The sequence below is a fragment of the Schistocerca gregaria genome, chromosome 4 (assembly GCF_023897955.1).
Source record: "Schistocerca gregaria isolate iqSchGreg1 chromosome 4, iqSchGreg1.2, whole genome shotgun sequence".
NCBI lineage: Eukaryota > Metazoa > Arthropoda > Insecta > Orthoptera > Acrididae > Schistocerca > Schistocerca gregaria.
In genome coordinates, this window is record NC_064923.1 from 719,252,151 (window position 1) to 719,277,010 (window position 24,860).

General features: G+C 42.2%; 1 protein-coding gene across 5 annotated transcripts in view; it reads left to right on the forward strand.

Moving 5' to 3' along the window:
• The window catches only part of LOC126267046 (NEDD8-conjugating enzyme UBE2F-like), a 73,707-nt gene extending 49,846 nt beyond the window's left edge, over window positions 1-23,861 (forward strand). For all 5 annotated transcript variants that reach the window (XM_049971871.1, XM_049971872.1, XM_049971873.1 and 2 more), the window contains one exon: window positions 23,615-23,861. In XM_049971871.1, coding sequence (XP_049827828.1) covers window positions 23,615-23,731 — 117 coding nt within the window. In that variant the 3' untranslated portion in view covers window positions 23,732-23,861. The remainder of the gene's footprint in view (window positions 1-23,614) is intronic.
• The last annotated feature ends 999 nt before the right edge of the window (window positions 23,862-24,860 follow it).

The following is a 24,860-nucleotide window of genomic DNA, read 5'->3' on the forward strand; positions in this document are numbered from 1 at the left end:
TTCCACCACCTGGCTGAGCTAAGGCAACTGTTAAGCTTTACACCTGCTATCTGCATTGCCCTCCAGGAAATCTGGTTCCAGGCAATGCGGACCCCTACCCTTTGCGGCTATAAGGGATGTTACAGGAACCGTAGTGACTATAATCGAGCATCAGTTGGAGTTTGCGTTTATGTCCTAAACTCAATCTGTAGTGAACCTGTGCCCTTTAAAACCACTCTTGAAGCTGTGGCTGTCGGAATAAGAATGACACAGGAAATAACTGCCTGCAATGTATATCTTCCTCCGAATGGTGCAGTACCCATGAATGTATTAGCTGCACTGATTGAGCAACTCCCTAAACCTATCCTACTTTTTGGAGATTTAAAAGCCCATAACACCTTGTGGGGCAGCACCATGCTTACTGGCCAAGGCAGCGATGTTGAAACTTTACTGTCTCAGTTCGACCTCTGCCTCTTAAAATACTGGAGCAGCCACACATTTCTGTGTGGCTCATGGTAGATACTCGCCCATTGATTTATCAGTTTGCAGCCCGGGACTTCTCCTATTTATCCATTGGAGAGCACATGACGACCTGTGTGGTAGTGACCACTTCCCCACCTTCCTGTCACTGTCCCAGCAGCAGGCCCACGGACACTTACCCAGGTGGGCTTTAAACAAGGTGGACTGGGAAACTTTAACCTCTGCTTTCACTGTTGACTCTCCCCCACACGGTAACACCGATTTGGTGGTTGAGCAGGCAATTGCAATTGTTTCTGCAGCAGAAAACGCAATCCCTCGGTGGGGCACCTCATAGCCTTTAAATGGCTCCATGCCCCCGTTCACCAACTTATCAAATGACGGAAGCAGAAGTGTTGGGAGAGATATGTCTCGACCATTTTGTGCCATACGTCACCTTCCCAAATCTGGGCAAAGATCAAACGTGTTTCTGGTGTGTTATCTACTGACGTAAATGCGATTGCCGAGCAGTCTGCTGAGCACTTTGCTTGAGCCTCAGCTTCGGAGAATTACCCCCCTAGCCTTTCGCACTATCAAACGGCAGCTGGAAGGGAACGTCCTCTCATTCACTACACACCACAGTAAACTCTATAATGCCCCCTTTACAGAGTGGGAGCTCCTCATTGCTCTTGCACATTGCTTTGACACAGCTCCTGGGCCTGTTCGGTTCCACGGCCACATGCTTAAACACCTCTCATCTGACTACAAGTAACAACTCCTCATTGTCTTCAACTGGATCTGGTTTGATGGTGTCTTTCCATTGCAATGGTGGGAGAGCACAGTCATTCCAGTGCTCAAACCCGGTAGCAACCCGCTTGATGTGGATAGCTATTAGTCCATCAGCCTCACCAACATTCTTTGTAAGCTGCTGGAATGTACTGTATGTCAACGGTTGGGTTGGGTCCTGGTGTCATGTAGCATACTGGCTCCATGTTAGGCGGCTTCTGCCAGGGTCGCTCTACCTTTGATAATCTAGCCCACAGTTCCCAGTTTTCGGCCTCATAGTTGTGTGTTGTGCACTTCTGTTGGCATCGTACTGTTCATCTGGACCCAGAACTTTACCTTTATGATGATCCACTCACTATAGAGGAGACATATAGGCTCTTAGGACTGGTTTTCGACGATCGATTGACTTGGCTCCCTCATCTTCGTTAGCGTAAGCAGAAGTGCTGGCAGCACCTCAGTGCCGTCCATTGCCTGAGCAACACCAATTGAGGTGCAGATTGCTATACGCTGCTGTGGCTGTACAGAGCCCTTGTCCAGTCCTGAATCAACTATCTGAGAATGGTTTATGGTTCGGCAGCACCTCCAGCATTGCATGTATTCAACCCTGTGCACCAGTGTGGGGTTAGACTAGCGACTGGAGCTTTTAGAACGTGTCCAGTGACCAACGTACAGGTGGAGGCTGGGGTCCCTCCATTGCAGATCAGACGTGCACGACTGCTCGCCAATTATGTTGCACACATTCATAGTTGTCCTGAGCATCTGAATTACCGTCTCCTCTTCCCACCTACAGCAGTCCACCTCCCGCATTGGTGGCCCACGTCGAGGCTAATGATTGTGTTTCGTGTGCGGTCCCTTCTCTCCGAACTGGAGTCCTTCCCTTCACCACCTCCACTTGAGTTCCGTTCACATACGCCTCCACGGTGCTGCAACTTTGTCTGGACCTTTCATGTGGCCCTAAGGACTCTGTTAACCCTGCGGCTCTCTGCTGTCACTTCCTCTCGATTCTTTACATGTTCTGGTGCTCTGAAGTGGTTTATGCCAACGGTTCAATGGTTGATGGTTGTGTTGGCTTTGCTCACGTTCAGGGTGGCCATATTGAACAGCACTCCTTACCTGATGGCTGCAGTGTATTCACTGCAGAGCTGGTGGCCATTTCTCGTGCACTTCAGTATCTCCGTTCATGCCCTGGGGTCTTTTCTTTTATGTACTGACTCCTTTGAGCAGCCTGAAAACTATTGATGAGTGCTACCCACACCATCCTTTGGTAGCATCCATCCAGGAGTCCATATATGTCCTGGAATGGTCCAGTCACTGAGTGGTGTTTGTCTGGACCCCTAGTCACATTGGAATTCCAGGAAATGAACATGCTGACAGACTGGCCAAATAGGCTACATGGAAACCACTTCTGGGGATGGGCATCCCAACAACTGACCTGCGTTTGTTATTGCGCCATAAGGTTTTTCAGCTTTGGGAACGGAATGGCAAAGTGTCAGATGCACAACAAACTGTGAACCATTAAGGAGACCACTAATGTGTGGAAGTCCTCGATGAGGGCCTCTCACAGGGACTGTGTGGTTCTCTGCGGCTCCACATTGCCCATGCCTGGCCGACCCATGGCTACCTCCTGTGCCGTGAAGACCCACCTCAGTGTCGGTGCGGCTCCCGTTTGACAGTGGCCATATTGAACAGTATTCCTTACCCGATTGCTACAGTATATTCACTGCAGACCTGGTGGCATTCTTCTGCTCTGTCCTCCTTTGACAGCCCTGCGACTTCATCTCCAGTTGCCAGACTCGTTATCATTGATTTTAGCAGACATCGCCTCAGCGGCTGATTTGGTTTTATGTTTCAGCCATGATGGTTGGTTTTACCATTCGATCTGAGTTTTAGAGCTTGTCCTTTGTCCCTCTGTGTCCTCCACCCTAGTGCTTTCAGGCTGGAGGTTTTAATGTGTTGCAGGGTGACTGGCTTTTCCTTTTTATTTTCATGGTCGGCCAGCCACTGTATTCTACTTCCTTGTTTTACTCTCTTGTGTTTCTTGCATCTCTCTGTTGTTTCCTTGTCCGCTTTTGTTCCTTTTAGTGTTCGTTGTCTTTCCTTTGTTCTTGTGGTCTTTCCTTTCTTTCCGTTTTGTGTTAATGTCTTGTCTGTTTTATTCTCACACTTGTGGCATTATTTTATTAGGAGCAAGGGACTGATGATCTTGTAGTAGTAGATTTAGAAAAGATTGCTGTATGGTGTGTCAGGTGGCAGTTGACGCTAAATAACGAAAAGTGTGAGATGATCCACATGAGTTCCAAAAGAAATCCGTTGGAATTCGATTACTCGATAAATAGTACAATTCTCAAGGCTGTCAATTCAACTAAGTACCTGGGTGTTAAAATTACGAACAACTTCAGTTGGAAGGACCACATAGATAATATTGTCGAGAAGGCGAGCCAAAGGTTGCGTTTCATTGGCAGGACACTTAGAAGATGCAACAAGTCCACTAAAGAGACAGCTTACACTACACTCGTTCGTCCTCTGTTAGAATATTGCTGCGCGGTGTGGGATCCTTACCAGGTGGGATTGACGGAGGACATCGAGAGGGTGCAAAGAAGGGCAGCTCGTTTTGTATTATCGCGTTATAGGGGAGAGAGTGTGGCAGATATGATACACGAGTTGGGATGGAAGTCATTACAGCATAGATGTTTTTCGTCGCGGCGAGACCTTTTTACGAAATTTCAGTCACCAACTTTCTCTTCCGAATGCGAAAATATTTTGTTGAGCCCAACTTACATAGGTAGGAATGATCATCAAAATAAAATAAGAGAAATCAGAGCTCGAACAGAAAGGTTTAGGTGTTCGTTTTTCCCGCTCGCTGTTCGGGAGTGGAATAGTAGAGAGATAGTATGATTGTGGTTCGATGAACCCTCTGCCAAGCACTTAAATGTGAATTGCAGAGTAGTCATGTAGATGTAGATGGTCCCTTTCCACCTCTTTTAAACCAACCAACCGTAACCACTTGCTGTAAGGTGGCCTGATGATTTAGTATGTTTACCTACCATTAGCGCTTCCTTTCTTGTTCCGCTCCTCAGCCACCTTTAACCTCATTTATATAGTGGCTCAGAAATGTATAAGGGGCATTCAAGTGAAACCCGGTCACTAGCGTAAGGTAACAGTAACGATTTTATTAACTCGGAAATATAGTTATACACAGTACACATACTCAGAAATAGTCACCAAAGCTGTTGGCTCAATTACACCATTGTGACACTAGCCGGTCGATTCTATCCTTCAACAAGCTAGTAGGCTGCTCTAGGATCTGGGCCTGGACCCAGTCACACACTTCATCATCCGTTGCAAATTGATATCTGCGAATAGAGTGGCCGTGTGTGGGCGGGCATTATCACCTGCAGGAGGATAACACCATTAGACAACATACGTTGGCATTTCGACTTAATGGCTCATTTAAGGTTCTATAAAGTGGCTTTATAATGCTGGGCATCAGTGGTGGTTTCTCATTACAGGAACTCGACAGGCAGTGGGCCCTTGTGGTCAGAAAAGGACATCGTGACCCTACCAGAACTGGTGTGCATGGCCTTTGATTTCTTTGGAGGTGTACTCGCCATACACAGCCTTCATCTGTAGATACATTTCATGGTCTCCATATCCCTCCTCTACCAAAAATTGAATCGCTGCTCTTTGTTCCTGCGTACTCGCCTAAATGTTTGGTAGTGGGCGATAACTTGGGTGACCAACTTCTCTTTGGTGTGAAACCACACTGATGTTATGAAACATCAAACGGTGCACACCTCCAGTTTCTATACAAATATATGGGGCCACGATACATGTAGTTATGTTGTGCCACCTTACGTGTAAGGCAAAGGGAGGCGCACTGACCAGGTTTCATTTGAATAAACCTCATACATGCGTGTCGCAGCTGTTTACATCTAGTGAAGATATCATCAGCTTGCTAGCTTGACATTTCATTGCATTGGGTTTGAGAGGAGGTGGGACATACCATTGCCTCCTTTTTTCTATTCCGTTCTCATAGATTATATTTTTCCACGCTGATTTCTTACAGAAAAACTAAGTAGGTGTTGAAGGTACACTTAGATTTGAAGATACACGAACTGTATATTTGCTTGTTACAAGCTGTTCAAAAGAGTGGACATTGTCTTCCTTGAAGATCTGAAGAATTTCGCAGTTTTGTGGATTTGACAGTTTTAAGTGTTTTTATGCAAGTCTTTCCTGCAGCGCCACTTGTATCTCAAAATGGGTAAGAATGTGAACTGTTTTCAGATTTAATGATGGGTTGTCTTTCTCATATTATCTATTGCAAGAATATTATAAATCCAAAAGTGGTGTGTGATACTTATAATGGCAATAATATTGGAATATCTTACCTACATAGGCAGAACTATCCTTTGAAGAATAGTTATACTGTTACTTATCTAATCCACAAACATATTTATTTCAGTCCATCCACCAACATTTGAAACTACATAATTTTCAAAATTATAAATAATTTCTTCTGTAATTTAATTTTTGCTTATTGTGTTTAACAATAATTTTCATATGTCTAGAAAACCTTCAGTGTTTAAGCAGACAGCTATGAAAGTGAAACACCTCCTTATAAACATTAACTGCAAAATTAAATTATATTAGAAAAGATACACAAGAGCCCATTGGAATGGGGCTGTGTTTCTGAAATGCCATTATTGATGTATATCGGCCACATGAAGGGTGGCTATCAGCCTGATGCAGCGTCGGGCGGCAAGTTGTCTCGAGCTTGGTGACAGTAGGTGCTGTTAGGGGAAACTTCTTAGTAAACATAACCGCTTGATAACGAACTGGAAATCTTTTCGTTATTCATTGTAGTAATTACAGTGCTTCAAAATAAAATCAACTTGTTAGAGGTAAGCCAAAGAAAGTGTTACAAATTTTACAGTCATAGGCTAATTTGAAATTGATGAAATGTATGATGAGATAAAAGAAATTATTCAGGTAGTGAAGGGAGACGAAAGTTTAATAGTCATGGGTGACTGTAATTCGTCAGTAGGAAAAGGGAGAGAAGGAAACGTAGTAGGTGAATATGGATTGGGTGCTCAGAAATGAAAGAGGAAGCTGTCTGGTAGAAGTTTGCACAGAGCATAACTTAATCATAGCTAACACTTGGTTCAAGAATCATAAAAGAAGGTTGTATACATGGAACAATCCTGGAGATACTAAAAGGTATCAGATAGATTATATAATGGTAAGACAGAGATTTAGGAACCAGGTTTTAAATTGTAAGACATTTCCAGGGGCAGATGTGGACTCTGACAACAATCTATTGGTTATGAACTGTAGATTAAAACTGAAAAAACTGCAGAAAGGTGGGAATTTAAGGACAGGGGATCTGGACAAGCTGAAAGAACCAGAGGTTGTACAGTGTTTCAAGGAGAGCATAAGGGAACAATTGACAGGAATGGGGGAAAGAAACACAGTAGAAGAAGAATGGGTACCTCTGAGGGATGAAGTAGTGAAGGCAGCAGAGGATAAAGTAGGTACAAAGACGAGGGCTGCTAGAAATCCTTGGGTAACAGAAGAAATATTGAATTTAATTGATGAAAGGAGAAAATATAAAAATGCAGTAAATGAAGCAGGCAAAAAGGAATACAAACGTCTCAAAAATGAGATTGACAGGAAGTGCAAAATGGCTAAGCAGGGATGGCTAGAGGACAAATGTAAGGATGTATAAACTTATCTCACTAGGTGTAAAATAGATACTGCCTACATGAAAATTAAAGAGACCTTTGGAGAGAAGAGAACCACTTGTATGAATATCAAGAGCTCAGATGGCAACCCAGTTCTAAGCAAAGAAGGGAAAGCAGAAAGGTGGAAGGAGTATATAGAGGGTCTATACAAGGGCGATGTACTTGAGGACAATATTATTGAAAGGTAAGAGGATGTAGATGAAGACGAAATGGGAGATAAGATACTGCGTGAAGAGTTTGACAGAGCACTGAAAGGCCTGAGTTGAAATAAGGCCCCGGGAGTAGACAACATTCCATTAGAACTACTGACAGCGAGTCCTGACAAAACTCTACTATCTGGTGGGCAAGATGTATGAGACAGGCAAAATTCCCTCAGACTTCAAGAAGAATCCCAAAGAAAGCAGTTGTTGACAGATGTGAAAATTACTGAACTATCAGTTTAATAAGTCACAGCTGCAAAAAATACTAATGCGAATTCTTTACAGACGAATGGAAAAACTGGTGGAAGCTGACCTCGGGGAAGATCAGTTTGGATTCCGTAGAAATACTGGAACACGTGAGGCAATACTGACCTTACGACTTATCTTAGAAGAAAGACTAAGGAAAGGCAAACCTATGTTTCTAGCATTTGTAGACTTAGAGAAAGCTTTTGACAAAATTGACTGGAATACACTCTTTCAAATTCTGAAGGTGGCAGGGGTAAAATACAGGGAGCGAAAGGCTATTTACAATTTGTACAGAAACCAGATGGCAGTTATAAGAGTCGAGGGGCATGAAAGGAAAGCAGTGGTTGGGAAGGGAGTGAGACAGGGTTGCAGTCTCTCCCCGATGTTGTTTAATCTGGATATTGAGCAAGCAGTAAAGGAAACAAAAGAAAAATTCGGAGTAGGTATTAAAATTCATGGAGAACAACCAAAAACTTTGAGGTTCGCCGATGACATTGTAATTCTGTCAGAGACAGCAAAGGACCTGGAAGAGCAGTTGAATAGAATGGACAGTGTCTTGAAAGGAGGATATAAAATGAACATCAACAAAAGCAAAACGAGGATAATGGAATGTAGTCAAATTAAATCGGGTGATGCTGAGGGTATTAGATTAGGAAATAGGACACTTAAAGTAGTAAAGGAGTTTTGCTATTTAGGAAGTAAAATAACTGATGATGGTCGAAGTAGAGAGGATATAAAATGTAGACTGGCAGTGGGAAGGAAAGCGTTTCTGAAGAAGAGAAATTTGTTAGCATCGAGTATAGATTTAAGTGTCAGGAAGTCATTTCTGAAAGTATTTGTATGGAGTGTAGCCATGTATGGAAGTGAAACATGGACGATAAATGGTTTAGACAAGAAGAGAATAGAAGCTTTCCAAATGTGGTGCTACAGAAGAATGCTGAAGAATAGATGGTTAGATCACATAACTGAGGAGGAGGTATTGAATAGGATTGGGGAGAAGAGAAGTTTGTGGCACAACTTGACTAGAAGAAGGGATCAGTTGGTAGGACATGTTTTGAGGCATCAAGGGATCACAAATATAGCATTGGAGGGCAGCGTGGAGGGTAAAAATCGTAGAGGGAGACCAAGAGCTTCTATTCTCTTCTTGTTCAAACTACTTATCGCCCATATTTCACTTACATACATGGCTACACTCCATACAAATACTTTCAGAAACGACTTCCTGGCACTTAAATCTATACTCGATGTTAACAAATTTCTCTTCTTCAGAAACGCTTTCCTTCCCATTGCCAGTCTACATTTTATATTTTCTCTACTTCAACCATCATCAGTTATTTTGCTCCCCAAATAGCAAAACTCCTTTACTACTTTAAGTGTCTCATTTCCTAATCTAATTTCCTCAGTATCACCCGACTTAATTCGACTACATTCCATTATCCTTCTTTTGTACATTCCATAATCCTTGTTTTGCTTTTGTTGATGTTCATCTTATATCCTCCTTTAAAGACACTATCCATTCCGTTCAACTGCTCTTCCAAGTCCTTTGCTGTCTCTCACAGAATTACAATGTCATTGGCGAACCTCAAAGCTGTTATTTCTTCTTCATGGATTTTAATACCTACTCTGAATTTTTCTTTTGTTTCCTTTACTGCTTGCTCAATATACAGATTGAGTAACATCGGGGAGAGGCTACACCCCTGTCCCACTGCTTCTTATTCATGTCCCTCGACTCTTATAATATTTACATATTAGCAGTAACATAAGGGACATCAGTCTGTGCTACACTTGGTCACTTTCTAACCACCCCCTCTTAAGTTTTGGGGGATGTCACCTTTGTATTTTCAAATGGGGAAACCCCATTTTTATTGTGTATTAGGATTATACACAAAAACTACATACTGTTTATTCAAACCATTGTTTTCCATTTGTGGTAGGTGGAGTTGTAACTGACATATTTGTGTGTTTTTTTTTGCATTTGATTCTGTGTAAATGCTCTCTTTGTTTCACACCGCTAATTCATGTGCTGCAGTGCAGTGCCAAAATAGTATGTTGCGGGAGGACGTGTCCCACTCCATATACGATCTCCCACTTAGTGTTGTGTATGTGCCAGCTTTACCATGCAAATAATTTGTGGTTACTGTTCCTGAAGCTAATTGCTTTTGTGGACCTGCTATGCAGTCCCACTAGACAGTGACATGTGACCCCTTACTCTCTGCAGTGGGTGTGGGGACTGAAAAAGAGCTCTGATCTGTCCAAGCTACTAACTGTTGTAAACAGCTTTGCGGTAGCTCTTCTGGATTTTACGCACAATGTTTTTCGTGTACAACCGCAGTTAAGATGATTGGTGACTAGATATCTCTTAGTTTGTAGGTCATAACAGATTACAGCATATAAACATGTACTCCTTTTACATTATAGGAAAGCACATAACCGAATAATTATTCTTCCATCATTTTCTGGTATTTACTTGTTTGCTAGTGCTTCTTACTCTCTGGTTTTACAGGTACCTCAAGCCGCAATGCCAAAGCATAAGCACATCTCCACAGCAGGTGGAAATGCGCATTTGCAGTCATGCCTTATCAAGTTGCTGCTTTCCTTTAGCATCCATCTGCACATACATCAAGCAAGGGCATATGCAGTGGGATGTTACACCCTTAACAACTACCCAAGATTACATTTTCCATTTCTAAAAGTACCTTTCATTACTATCTGGTCAAAAGCGGAACATGTTATTTCAGAGGATCACCATATTACACCACAAGATGTGAAGCACTGCTGCACCAATGGGAATGAAACTGCTTCCCTGAATGTGACTGGTGAAGAGCAGCAAATGGTACATCATATAACATTTGAATGTTCACTCATAGCATTCAGAGGGGGCAATGGAAAACCTTCAGAATTTGTCTCCAGAAGCTTCTGATTTGATTTCAAATGTGGACTAAGAGCTATTACAAATTTGAGATTTTGTGTATCTGTGTAGAAATCTATAGATTTGTTGTAAATACTTACCTAGTATTTCTCCTATCTTAAAATTAATAATTAAAGAAGTATTCACTGTGGGTAAATAGTTTTAAATGTCTTCTTAGACACCTTCTTCAAAAACAACTTGTAGGAAAGTTGTGGCAGAATGTAAACACCATGTGAATGTAATTGAAGTATGGCTACTCACAGAGGTCAAGTGTGGGCTGTAATTATTTGTATGGCACTGAAATTTAGTAGATATTCTAATGTGTTAATGTGGAACTGGAACACTGGAAAAAAACAGTAATCCAATTTTGGTCATCAGGTGCAAATATGGTGCTGTGAATGCAAGAAATATGTGTAGAAATATGTTCATATGTAATGGATTAATAACGGGATATGTGCAGAAAAGGTGAGAGAAGCATAATGTTGATTTTATTGTTAACCATCACCTACACAATTTGTTCAGTATGAACACTGCAGATGACTAGGTGCTCTACAGTGCCATATTTTTGGTGGCCAAAATTGTAACAATTTTTTTTTTTTTTCCCAATGTAAATCGGTTCTGCATTATTGTATCTTCGAAGTTTCGCTTCCATACAATAATTAGAGCCCACACTGGAAAACACACACACACACACACACACACACACACACACACACACACACCTGTGCCCATTGGTTAGAGACACAATGCCAGGATTGCATTTCGGCGGTTGAAATAGGGTGGCGTTGGTGGTTGTGTCAAGGGGCAGGTAGAAGGGAATCGGGGTGGGAAGCTGGAGAGGGTTTGGGGTGGGTGGCTAGCAGATCATAGGAAGGATTCAATTTGCGGCCCAGCAATACAGGAGTGAGGTGTGACAGGTGCACAGGCTGGACGTGTGATGCACCGATGTCAGAGCCGGAGGGGAACAGTTCACGCTGAAGATAAAGTGGAGTCGTGAATTGGAGTTTTAGGATGGAGAAGGAGGAGGAATTTGTTGGGTAGGGAGATTGGTGGCAGTGGGTTAGAGAGGATTGAGCCTGAGGCCAGGACAGTTAAGGGAGCGGAGTATGTGTTGCAAGGATAACTCTTGCCTGCATAGTTCAGAGGAGGAGGAGGAGGAGGTGGTGGTGGTGGTGGTGGTGGTGGTGGTGGTGGTGGGGCGGATCTGTATGATTGAGTGGTGAAGCAGTCATTGAAATTGAGCATGTTACACTCAGCTGCATGTTGTGCCACTGCATGATCAACTTTGTTTTTGGAAACAGTTTGTTGGTAGCTGTTCATTCTGATGGACCTTGGTGGTAATCATTCATACTGACATAAAATGCTGTGCAACATTTTCAGCAGAGTTTGTCAACATTGCAGCTTTGATACGTAGCCTGGCCTCTGATGCGTTAGGCTAAGCCTGTGATAGGATTGGAGTATGAAGTAGTGGGTAGAGGTAGGGCATGGGCATGGCATGGGAACAGAATGGATAGTTGGAATGGGTGATGGAACACTGTTACAGGATGGATGCGGAGGGATTTGGACTGGATGTCCCTCATTTTAGGGCAAGATGAGATAGGATCAAAGCCCTGACGAAGAATATGGTTAACCAGTTCCAGTTCAGAGTGATATTGAGTGCTGGGTGTTGGGGAAGGCTCTCCTTTGTGGCTTATTCCTTTGGATGATGGTATGGTTAGGGTGTGTGAGAATATGGAATGGGAAATCTATTTGCAGAGTAGTTTCGGGCAGGGGGTGGTGACTGTCTCCGAAGGCATTCATGAGATCTTCAGCATACTAAATAATAATAATTCTTGTCACTGCAAATGTCATCCACAGGTGGCCAAGCTGTATGGGAAGAACTTTCATGGCGTGGAAGGGATGGCAGTGTCGGAACACAGGTACTGTTGGTGGTTAACAGGTTAAATGTGAAGATAGGTTTGGATGGGGCCATCAGAAAAGTGGAGGTCAACATCCAGGAAGGTGGCACTTAGGATTGAGGAGGACCAGGTGAAATGGATGGGAGAGGTGGTATTGAAGTTGGGAAGAAATGAGGATAAGGTATCTTGGCCCTGAATCAAGATCATGAAGACAGCTTTCTACATCTGCATCTACATTAATATGATCAAATCACCTAGAAGTGCATGGCAGAGGGTATTTCCTGTTGTACTATTTGTTAGAATTTCTTCCCATTCCATTCAGGAAACATGATTCAAAGCATCTGTATGTGCTGTAATTATTGTAATCTTTTCCTCATGAGACCTACATGAGCAGTACGTAGGGATTGTAGTATATTCCTAGTCATCATTTAAAGCTGGTTCTTGAAATTCTGTTAGTAGACTTTCTCGGGATAGTTACCTTTATCTTCAAGAGAGAGCTAGTTCAGGTTCTTGGTAACTCTCTCCCATGGGTAAAAAAAAACCTTCACCATTCATAGTGGCCTTCTCTGTATACATTGAATATCCCCAGTTAGTCCTATTTAGTACGGGTCCTACACACTTGGGCATTATTCTAGAATAGGTAGTGTGTGTGATGTGTAAGCAATTATCTTTTTAACGATGTTATGAAAACGATAGTTGCTACTCACCTTGTAGCGGAGATGCTGAGTCGTTAGGCACAACAAAAAGATTGTCACAAAATAAGCTTTCGGCCTTTATTTTGTGACAGTTTCTTGTTGTGCTTATCTGTGACTCAGCATCTCTGCTGTATGGTGAGTAGCAACTATCCCTTCCATAATATTGTTACATTCTATCCTGGGCAATCTCCTTTTTAGATTGATTGCACTTCACATATATTCTACCAATGAACCAAAGTCTACCACTTCTACCCACAATGGAGCCTATGTGGTCATTCCATTTCATATCCCTAGAAAGTGTTAACACAAGTATTTGTATGAGTTGGCTGATTTGAACAGCGACTTACTGATCTTATGGTCATGTGATACTATGTTTCTTCATTTTCTGAAGTGTGGAGTTTTACATTTTTGAACATTTAAAGCAACTTGCCAATCTTCATGCCATTTTACATCTTATCAAGATCTGACTGAATATTTATGCAGCTTCTTTCAAACAGTACTTCATTACAAATAACTGCACCATTTGCAAAAAGTCTGAGGCTTCTATTAATATTGTCCGCAAGGTCATTAATATACATCGTGAACAGCTGGGGTCCCAACACACTTCCATAGCATGCTGTGTCCTCCTTACCAAAAAGTCATGTAATCCAATCACAAATTTCACTTGATACTCCATATGATCAAATTTTTGACAATAAATATAGGTATGGCACTGAGTGAAATACTTTTAAGAAATTGAGAAATACTACTTCAATCCAAAGCTCTCAGTATGTCAAGTGAGAAAAGTTGGAGTTGGGTTTTACATGATCTTGGAATGCACGCCGGTTAGCACTGAGGTATCAAGGCAAGCGGCTAGGGCACTGTGGAATTCACACTCACTGAATGGAGCACTGTATGATTCAGGGTAGGAATGAAGGAGTACTTTCCAACCACTCTTTCAGGGAGCATAAGGCCAATGAGTAATTCGTAAAAACGGTACTCGCCGAGCATAACGCTCTGCTAAAAATTCTGCAATTGTGTCTGATTCAGTACAGACTGCTTCATTCAGGGAAAGCCCATGTACACTGACGGGTGTCTGATACCCATAATCGCCTGATCTTGCACCAAACTTGCGTTGGAGCTGTGGGTGGCAATGGTGGAGATATACAGTTCTCAGCACTCCTGCTTATCGGGCTCGGGCACAGGCCTTTTGATGGGTAACGAAGTGTTCCAATGATGGGCGCGGCTTATGACGCTGGAGGGCAGGCCTGCGATCTCTAAGTGCCTCAGCAATCTCCGGTGAGCACCAAGGCATAGTCATCCACCTGCAAGAACAGGAAATGGTAGATTAAGTGGCAGAAACGATGCTCGTGTGAACCACCACATTAATGGCACCATCAGAAAGAGGCTCAAGAGTGGCAATGGAGGCGAACGAGTCCCTGCCAGCCTTATTCAAAGCCCATCTGGGGAGGCACCCAGGTGATTGATGTTGGGGCAGTGACAAAAAGATCAGAAAGTGGTCACTACCGCACAAGTTGTCATGCACATTCCATTGGACAAACGGTAGAAGGCCAGGGCTGCAGGCCGGAAGGTTGATGGCCAAGTACGTGCCATTCGCCACACTGAAATGTATAGAAGCACCATTATTTAAAAGAGAAAGGTCAACCTGTGCCAACACTTACTCAACGACAGTGCCTCAGCCTGTTGCCACCAATCCATCCCATAAAGGGTTTTGGGCGTTAAAGTCTCCCAATAACAGAAAATGTGGCAGCAATTGGGCTATCAGTGCAGCCAGTACATGCTGTGGGACATCACCATCCCATGGAAGATGGAGACCCCAGACAGTAACAGCCTGAGGCATCCACACCCGAACAGTGACAACCCCTTAAGGTGTTTGAAGAGGAACACACACACATACATACACACACATACACACATACACACACACACACACACACACACACACACACACACACAGTAAAGAGAGTTAGAGACATAGACACAGACTCCAGCAGAGACCATCATAAGCTGCCCGATTCTTATAGTAACTGTGATAGCCATGGAGGGCGGGGGTTCGCATAGCTGGAAACCAAGATTCCTGGAGAGCAATGCAGAAGGAAGGGTGAAGGCTGAGAAGTTGTCGGAGCTCAGCAAGGTAGTGGTCAAAAACCGCTGCAATTCCACCAGAGGATGACATTGTCCATGGCTGAAAAAAGCGTGAAGGAACTGAAGAAGCAGATTAAGCCACTGGATCACCTGCTGCCACTAACTGAGTACCCATGCGATCGACTTCCGTGTTGTCTGAAAGTCCGGCGAGATCTAGGTCCTCAGTGGACGCCAGAATCTCCACCCCATCCTCACACGCAGAGCTTGCAGGTTGTGGTGAGTTGGGCGCCACCACACATTCCTTGGTCTTAGAGGTGGTCTTCTTGGACTTTTCTCACTGATCCTTAGGTTTCACTGGCTGGGAGGGCTTCACTGATTCAGTCTCCAGCTTAGAAGTGGGAATGGACACCCCTGATGGGTGGGAGGGTGTTGCTCCCCATGGTCAAGGGGACAGGTGTGGTCTTGTGGCTCGTGCAGCCAACTGGAATTCACTGAACTAATGGGCTATCACTGTTGTCGTAGCGGCGGCATAAGAGGAAGTCATTTGCACAGAATAGAGTTGTTCATATTTCCTCTTAGACTCAGTGTAGGTCAGTCAGTCGAGGGTCTTATATTTCATGATTTTCCGCTCTTTCTGTAAAATCCTGCAGTGTGGCGAGCAAGGTGAATAATGATCTCTGCAGTTGGCACAGATGGGAGCTGGGGCACATGGAGTATTGGAATGTGATGGACGTTCACAATCTGGAAATGTGAGGCTGGAAGTACGGCAGGAAGACATATGGCTGAACTTCCAGCACTTAAAGCACTGCATCCGGCAGAGGGATATAGGGCTTGACATCACATCGGTAGACCATCACCTTGATCTTCTCAGTCAATGTATCACCCTCGAAGACCAAGCAGAAGGCACCAGTGCCAACCTGATTATCCCTTGGGCCCCAATGAACATGCTGGACGAAATGAACACCTCGCTGCTCTAAATTGGCGCTCAGCTCATCAGGCTACAAAAGAAGCTCCCTGTGGAGTATAATATCCTGGACTACATTTAAACTCTTATTGGGCGTGATGGGTTTAAACCCAGTCTCTCCCGTCTGCTCAATCTCTCACTTCCAGCCCCACTCCCTCCAAAACCTCAAAATTCCAATCAACACAATCTGGAACCACAACACCCTAATTCAGTACTTAACCTTTCCTCCAAACCTCTCTCCCAATGCGAAACCTCTGTCCTATCCAAAGGCCTCACTTTTAGCCCCACTCCCAGATTCAACCAAACAGCCCTCGTCAAAGGTTTACTCTCCTACACTCATACTCTCTGCTGGAAATATCACTTTGCCACGAAGAAAAGTTATCCTAATCCTACTCCTAATGTTCCAACTCCCCAAGACACTATCCAAATTGAACCCTGTCTGAAACAGTTCCGTCCTCCGTCACAGTGGGACCCACCTCCTCTTCCTCAAAATCACCCTCTCCAAACCTTCCAGGAACTTCTGATTTCCAGCCTTGCCTCTCAATCCTCCTTAAAAAACCTTAATCCTACTCCCAACATCGCCACTGCTGAAGCCCAGGCTATCTGTGATCTGAAGGCTGACCGATCCATCGTCATTCTTCCGACAGACAAGGGTTCCACGACCGTGGTACTTGAACGTCGGGAGTATGTGGCTGAGGGACTGCGTCAGCTTTCAGACAACACCACCTACAAAGTTTGCTAAGGTAATCCCATTCCGGATGTCCAGGCAGAGCTTCAAGGAATCCTCAGAACCTTAGGCCCCCTACAAAACCTTTCACCCGACACCATCAACCTCCTGACCCCACCGACACCCCGCACACCTACCTTCTACCTTCTTCCTAAATTTCACAAACCCAATCTTCCCGGCCGCCCCATTGTAGCTGGTTACCAAGCCCCCACAGAACGTATCTCTGCCTACGTAGATCAACACCTTCAACCCATTACATGCAGTCTCCCATCCTTCATCAAAAGACACCAACCACTTTCTCGAACGCCTGGAATCCTTACCCAATCTGTTACCCCCCGGAAACCATCCTTGTAACCATTGATGCCATTTCCTTATACACAAATATTCTGCACGTCCAGGGCCTCGCTGTGATGGAGCACTTCCTTTCACGCCGATCACCTGCCACCCAACCTAAAACCTCTTTCCTCGTCACCTTAGCCAGCTTCATCCTGACCCACAATTTCTTCACTTTTAAAGGCCAGACATACCAACAATTAAAGGGAACAGCCATGGGTACCAGGATGGCCCCCTCGTATGCCAACCTATTTATGGGTCGCTTAGAGGAAGCCTTCTTGGTTACCCAAGCCTGCCAACCCAAAGTCTGGTACAGATTTATTGATGACATCTTCATGATCTGGGGTCACAGTGAAGAACAACTCCAGAATTTCCTCTCCAACCTCAACTCCTTTGGTTCCATCAGATTCATTTGGTCCTACTCCAAATCCCATGCCACTTTCCTTGACGTTGACCTCCATCTGTCCAATGGCCAGCTTCACACATCCGTCCAGATCAAACCCACCAACAAGCAACAGTACCTCCATTATGACAGCTGCCACCCATTCCATATCAAACGGTCCCTTCCCTACAACCTAGGCCTTCACGGCAAACAAATTGGTGCACGGCCAGCACATCTTGGCACAGTGTTACACCGTCCGGGTTATTTGGATACTTCCTACTAACACCAACCTATCCGAACTCTGGAGATGGGAACTTGCCCTTCAATATATCCTCTCTTCCCGTTATCCACCAGGCCTCAATCTCCACTAATTTCAAGTTGCCGCCACTCATACCTCACCTGTCATTCAACATCATCTTTGCCTCTGCACTTCTGCCTCGACTGACATCTCTGCCCAAACTCTTTGCCTTTAAATATGTCTGCTTGTGTGTGTGTGTGTGTGTGTGTGTGTGTGTGAGTGTGTGAGTGTGTGTGAGTGTGTGTGAGTGTGTGTACGCGCTCCCGGGATTGGAATGACTCCTTACCCTCTCCCTTAAAACCCACATCCTTTTGTCTTTCCTTCTCCTTCCCTCTTTCCTGACGAAGCAACCGTTGGTTGCTAAAGCTAGAATTTTGTGTGTATGTTTGTGTGTCTATCGATCTGCCAGCGCTCTTGTTTGGTAAGTCACATCATCTTTGTTTTCAGATATATTTTTCCCACGTGGAATGTTTCCCTCTATTATATAAATATTCAGTAAACTAGATAAAAAATCAGTAGTATCATATCTCAATGAGGAACTTGAAACTTTCAGCACATTGCAGGAGCATGTACAAGCTTAAACGAATCATTGACCATGCACTGGATAGATATGTATCCAGTATAGGTGTAAAACACAGCAGAGAGAGAGAGAGAGAGAGAGAGAGAGAGAGATGCTAAAAGGAACACATTTGGTTGTCAAGAGGGCAATACATGAATCCTTCAGTGACTACCATTGCAGAATACTGTCAAATGACCTTCCACAAAACCCCAAGAAAATCTGGTCATATGTAAATGTAGTTAGTGACACCAAAGTTACTGTCCAGTCCCTAGCAAATCAGACAGGAACTGAAACTGAGTGTAGCAAAGCAAAAGATGAAATGCTTAACTCCGTTTTCAAGTGTTCCTTTAGAAATGAAAACCCAGGAGAATTGCTCCAATTTAATTCTTGCATCATTGAAAAGGTCGGTGAAATCAGTATTAGTGTCTGTGGTGTTGAGAAACAGCTAAAATCATTAAAATTGAACAGACCTCAAGGTTCCAATGGAATCTCTGTCAGATTCTATACTGAATTGAGGGCCGAGTTATCTTCTCTTCTAATTATAATCTATCGTAGATCCCTTTAAGAAAAAAAACGATGCTCAATTCTTGGAAAAAGGCACACGTTACACATTCTACAAGAGGGTAGTAGAAGTGATCCACAGAACTACCGTTCAGTATCCTTAACATCAGTTTATTGTAGAATCATAGAATATATTCTGAGCTCAAACATAATGAGGTATCTTGAACATTGGCTTCTTTGTATGCTGATGACTTTTGCCTGTACTATAGCTCCACTGGCATTGCGGTCTCATTTTAGACAAGAAGAGAATAGAAGCTTTCGAAATGTGGTGCTACAGAAGAATGCTGAAGATTAGATGGGTAGATCACATAACTAATGAGGAAGTATTGAATAGGATTGGGGAAAAGGGAAGTTTGTGGCACAACTTGACCAGAAGAAGGGATCGGTTGGTAGGACATGTTCTGAGGCATCAAGGGATCACCAATTTAGTATTGGAGGGCAGCGTAGAGGGTAAAAATCGTAGAGGGAGACCAAGAGATGACTACACTAAGCAGATTCAGAAGGATGTGGGTTGCAGTGGGTTCTGGGAGATGAAGCAGCTTTCACAGGATAGAGTAGCATGGAGAGCTGCATCAAACCAGTCTCAGGACTGAAGACCAGAACAACAACATCTTATTCACCAGATGGTAGAGCTGATAGCCTTGGCTCTCACAAGGCTCTCAGTAGTTCTAATGGAATGTTGTCTATTCCCGGGGCCTTGTTTTGACTTAAATCTTTCAGTGTTCTGTCAAACTCTTGATGCAGTATTGTATCTCCCATTTCATCTTCATCTATGTCCTCTTCCATTTACATAATATTGCCCTCAAGTACATTGCCCTTGTAGATTCCCTCTATATACTCCGCCCACCTTTCTACCTTCCCTTCTTTGCTTAGAACTGGTTTCCTATCGGAGCTCCTGATACTCACACAAGTGGTTCTCTTTCCCCTGAATATATGTCTAATTTTCCTGTGGGCAGTTTCTATCTTACTCCTAGTGATATATGCCTCTACATCCTTACATTTGTCCTCTAGCCATTCCTGCTTAGCCATTTTGCACTTCCTGTCAATCTCATTTTCGAGATGCCTGCTTAACTTTTATATTTTCTGCTGTCATCAATTAAATTCAACATCTCTTCTGTTGTGCAGGGATTTCTACTAGCCCTTCTCTTTTCACCTACTTGATCCTCTGCTGCCTTCACCATTTCGTCTCTCAAAGCTACCCATTCTTCTTCTGCTGTATTTCTTTCCCCCTATTGTTGTCAGTTGTTCCCTAATGCTCTCTCTGAAACTCTCTACAACCTCTCATTCTTTCAGTTTATCCAGGTCCCAACTCCTTAAATTCCCACCTTTTGCAGTTTCTTCAGTTTTAATCTACAGTTCATAACACAATAGATTGTGTTCAGAGACCACATCTGCCCCTGGAAATGTCTTACAATTTAAAACCTGGTTTATATCTCTGTCTTACCGTCATATAATCTATCTGAAACCTTCAGTTGTCTCCAGGCCTCTTCCATATATACAGCCTTCTTTCATGATTCTTGAACAAAGTGTTAGCTATGATTAAGTTATGCTCTGTGCAAAATTCTACCAGGTGGCTTCCTCTTTCATTCCTTACCCCCATTCGATATCCACCTGCTACTTTTCCTTTTCCTGATATCGAATTCCAGTCACCATGACTATTAAATCTTCGTCTCCCTTCACGATCTGAATAATTTCTTTTATCTCATCTTATATTTCATCAATCTCTTCATCATCTGTGGAGCTAGTTGGCAATTAAACCTGTACTACTGTGGTAGGTGTGGGCTTCGTATCCATCTTGACTACAATAATGTGTTCACTACCATATTTACTCGAGTCTAAGCTGCACTCTAATCTAAGCTGCACCCGAAAAATGAGATTCGAAATCAAGGAAAAAAATTTTCCCGAATCTAAGCCGCTCCTGAAATTTGAGACTCAAAACTCAAGGTTAGAGAAAAGTTTTAGACCGCCCCTCCAAATCGAAAAACAGTTTGTCCATTGTAACGTGAAACACAATTGAGGTCGAATGGATGAAGATATAGAGCTACAGTAGTTTGGTTTGATTCGTAAGCTTAACAGTTAAGCTTTACTATTGAATTCCAATCTGCCATGACTATTAAATTTTTGTCTCCTCTCACTATCAGAATAATTTCTTTTATCAAATAATACACTTCTTCAATCTTTTCGTAATCTGCGGAGGTAGTTGGCATATAAAATTGTACTAATGTGGTAGGCATGGGCTTCGTGTCTATCTTTGCTACAATAATGCGTTCTCTATGCTGTTCGTAATAGCTTACCTGTGCTCCTATTTTTTCTATTCATTATTAAAACTACTCTTGCATTATCCCTATTTGATTTTGTAATTATAGTAGCCATGTATTCACCTGACCATAAGTCTTATTACTTCTGCCACTGAACTTCATGAATCCCACTACATCTATTTTAAACCCAATTTTCTAACCTACCTGCCCAATTAAGGAATCCAACATTCCATGCTCCGATCTGTAGAATGAGAGTTTTCTTTCTCCTTATAACGATGTCATCCTGAGTAGTCCCCACCTGGAGATCTGAATGGGGGACTATTTTACCTTCAGAATATTTCACCTAAGAGGACGCTGTCTTCATTCAACCATACAGGAAAGCTGCATGCCCTCGGGAAAATTTACAGATGTAGTTTCCCATTGCTTTCAGCCGTTCGCAGTACCAGCACTGCAAGGCTGCTTTGGTTGATGTTACATGACCAGATCAGTCAATCATCCACACTGTTGTCCCTCCAATTACTGAAAAGGCTGCTGCCCCTATTTAGGAGCCGTAAGTTTGTCTTGCCTCTCAACAGATACTCCTCTGTTGTGGTGTGTGCAGTTGCAAAAAATACTAAAATGTTGAACAAGATATTGTACCCAATTTCCTATACACTGTTGTCAACTATGTCTTGTTGGAACACAAGCTCAGTTGTTGTGATATTCTTGACTTGACAAAACTGAATGAGCTGTGACTTTTTTCTCTTTTAGTTTAAAGCTAGCCCATTTGTCCAAAACAAATCAATAACTTTAACAAACATTTCATTAATTATTTTCTCTGACGATGCTTCTTTGCTTAGCTTCACAACAGTGTTTGTATCGTATGCAAATAGCATTAATTTTGGCTCCTGAAACAAGTAAAATGGTAGGTCATGAACATAAAGATAGTGATATTATCTTCTGGGACTTCAACTTTGCATGATGCAGATGATGTGGCATCTCTCTTTGTATTACCAAAGAGCCTAGGGTAACTTCTTGCATTCTGTTTCTTAAATAAGAACAAAACCAGGCATATGCTGATTATAAAAACTTTTTTTTAATGTAATAGTATGATTGGAACAATCAAATGCCTTCACGAAGTGATACTTTACAATTAAATATTTTATCACTTGCTCAGTAAATTCATAAATAGGTGACCTTTCTGAAATCTGAACCATGATAGGAGTAGCAAATTACTACGTAGTCGGATTACAGCCCTGCAGTATACAGGAATTGATGTAAGGAGTGACAGTTATTATTGACAAATATGGAGACAACCTTCTGATAGTGTTGTATTTTAATCTGCCTGGGTAGGGGGGTAACAAATTAATGATATGTTATGTAAGTGAGTAAGTACATACGTTGTGTACTGATTATAGGGCCACAACTTTTTTTAGCATCTTGTCGGAGAAGATTACCCTTCTCATAAAAAACTTTAATTTTTAGAATCATTATCATCGTCCTTGTCATGTGCGGATGTGAGATTAATTTTATTTCACTAAATGTACTCTTGCTTCTTTGGTAAATGAACAAATAATAAGAGAAGTTCTCTTGCAGTCTCAAATATTTCCAATATCAAAATCTGACAGTGATACATTTATTAGTCTGGTATCTGAAGACAATTTTTAGCAATAGTATTACTGCAGTTTGCTTATTAAATGTTCACATCCACCTGTTATGTAGCCTTTGTTATATAACCACAGCTCACTGTATTAATGCAAGTCATTGATTGGCAAAAGAGTTGGTACACTGCAGTTGTGTTGGACTTAATGTTCACAAAGAGGTAATGTAATACCTACAGTGCAGTATAAAACAGTAAAAATGTTGTAAGTTCTAGTATTCTGAAATAAATCTCATCTTTTGTATTCTGTTTTGAGTGAATTGTCATTTTTATACCAGTACAGTGTTGTTGAATAATCATCTTGTTAAGTATCTCTTATTAAACACTCAGGATTAAATTTAGTGTATTATCAACTTCCATATACCCCAAAATTTTATTTATTCTGTTAAATAATATTTTTTGCCTGGGTTTGATTCCATTTGCTGCTTTTACAGGGAAAATTTCTTCTGCAAAACTTAGTGAACAGTAAGTAATGTATTTAAATATCTGAACGGTTTTAGTAATAAAAGGGGGGGTGGTGGTGGGGTGTATTTCGTGAGTATCCACAAAGCATGCATTTGGCTAAGATCATTTGACTTTCAGACCTTGCTCCTGTCTGTTAAATGTTTACTTATTTGCGTGTGCGCGCGCGTGTGTGTGTTGCGCACACACCCTCTCTCTCTTTGGGAGGGAGCAAGGGGTGGTGGAGGGAGAGAAGGCATTGTGTTAATGTTACGTAGATATTGCCACAAGCAGCATTACTATTTTGTGGAACATGTAATCACTCCATACATATTATTGAATAACGGTTGACATCTTGCTGTTTATTCTGCCGTTTTGATGGAAATGCCAACTTGTGTTTTATACTGTAATAATGTTACTACCAAATCAAAAACCCTCTAAATGTTTTTCTTTTACAGGATCTTCTGAATTTTGATGATCCACTCAACATAGAGGCAGCAGAGCTTTACACTAGGGACAAGGATGCATTTCGAAGCAAAGTTCGTGAATATGTAAATAAATTTGCAAAGAGATGACTATGTCACGTCATGTTATGTTAAGTGCAGCATTTATTTTTGTTGAAAGCAAAGTTTTGCTGTTCTGACATATCTAACTCCTTCTGAAGTATTAAGGAATTTAAAAAAAAAAAAAGGAAAAAAAAACAAACTTGTGCTGTATTAAGAATGTGTGCTATTTCTGTAATGAAAGGTTTTGTGTTAGTATTATTTATAGCAACAAATGAAAAACCTGTGGCATAAAGAGAGGATGTTTGCTTCACTGTATACCATATTTCTCAGTGGGGAAAAAAACCACTGGTGGGAATAATTGATAGTCAAGAGGTGTCACTGGTGCTATACATCTTTGTGATAGGGGTGCTAAAACTTAAAAAGAATTTTTGGAAAGTGCTTCATTAGTGAGTCTTTTCTCCCTCAGGAACACTGGAGCTTTTGGCTCGTATAACTTTGACCCATTGGCCAATCCTGCATGAAACTGAACTATTCAAATAATTGTAAATGGCAAAAATAATATATACCAAGTTTCACGGTTCATTCAAGAGGGAGATCTTTGATTTGCACCCTCCAAAATTTCAATTTTATTAGGATGGAATGTGTATGAATAACTGATGCATTTCTTTTTCCTTTTTGTCTCAGAGCATTCAGGATCAATACCCCTTCCACCAGCCATGTGTCTTACATTAGCAGATTTCTTTTGGCCAGGAGTGACATTTTTGCCTTAGCTAATCAAATTTTTAAGTTCTCATTGTTTCCGAGGTAGCAGAATTACTTAACTTCCGCTACTATAGTCATTGCTTGATGTATAGATTAAGCAGTAGGGGAGAAAAAATATCACTACCTTACAGCCTTTACATATTTCTCTATAGCTTCACATTGTTCATTCCCCTCTCTCCTATAAGTCCTGTGAACGTATTCATATTTTACTCTCATTGTCAAGTGCAACACCATACCTGCCTCTCTGATGGCTGTCCCTTAACTAAACTTAATCTGATCACAGATCCTAAATTTTCATTACAGTATAGTAGTATCTGACACTGCCTGTAGTAAGGTAATGAGTTAGTCTGTTATTTTTAGCAAAAGTGTTATCACAATATGCAATTGAAATTTAATATATCTTCAATTAAATTTGGGCAAATGTCTGGCATACAGC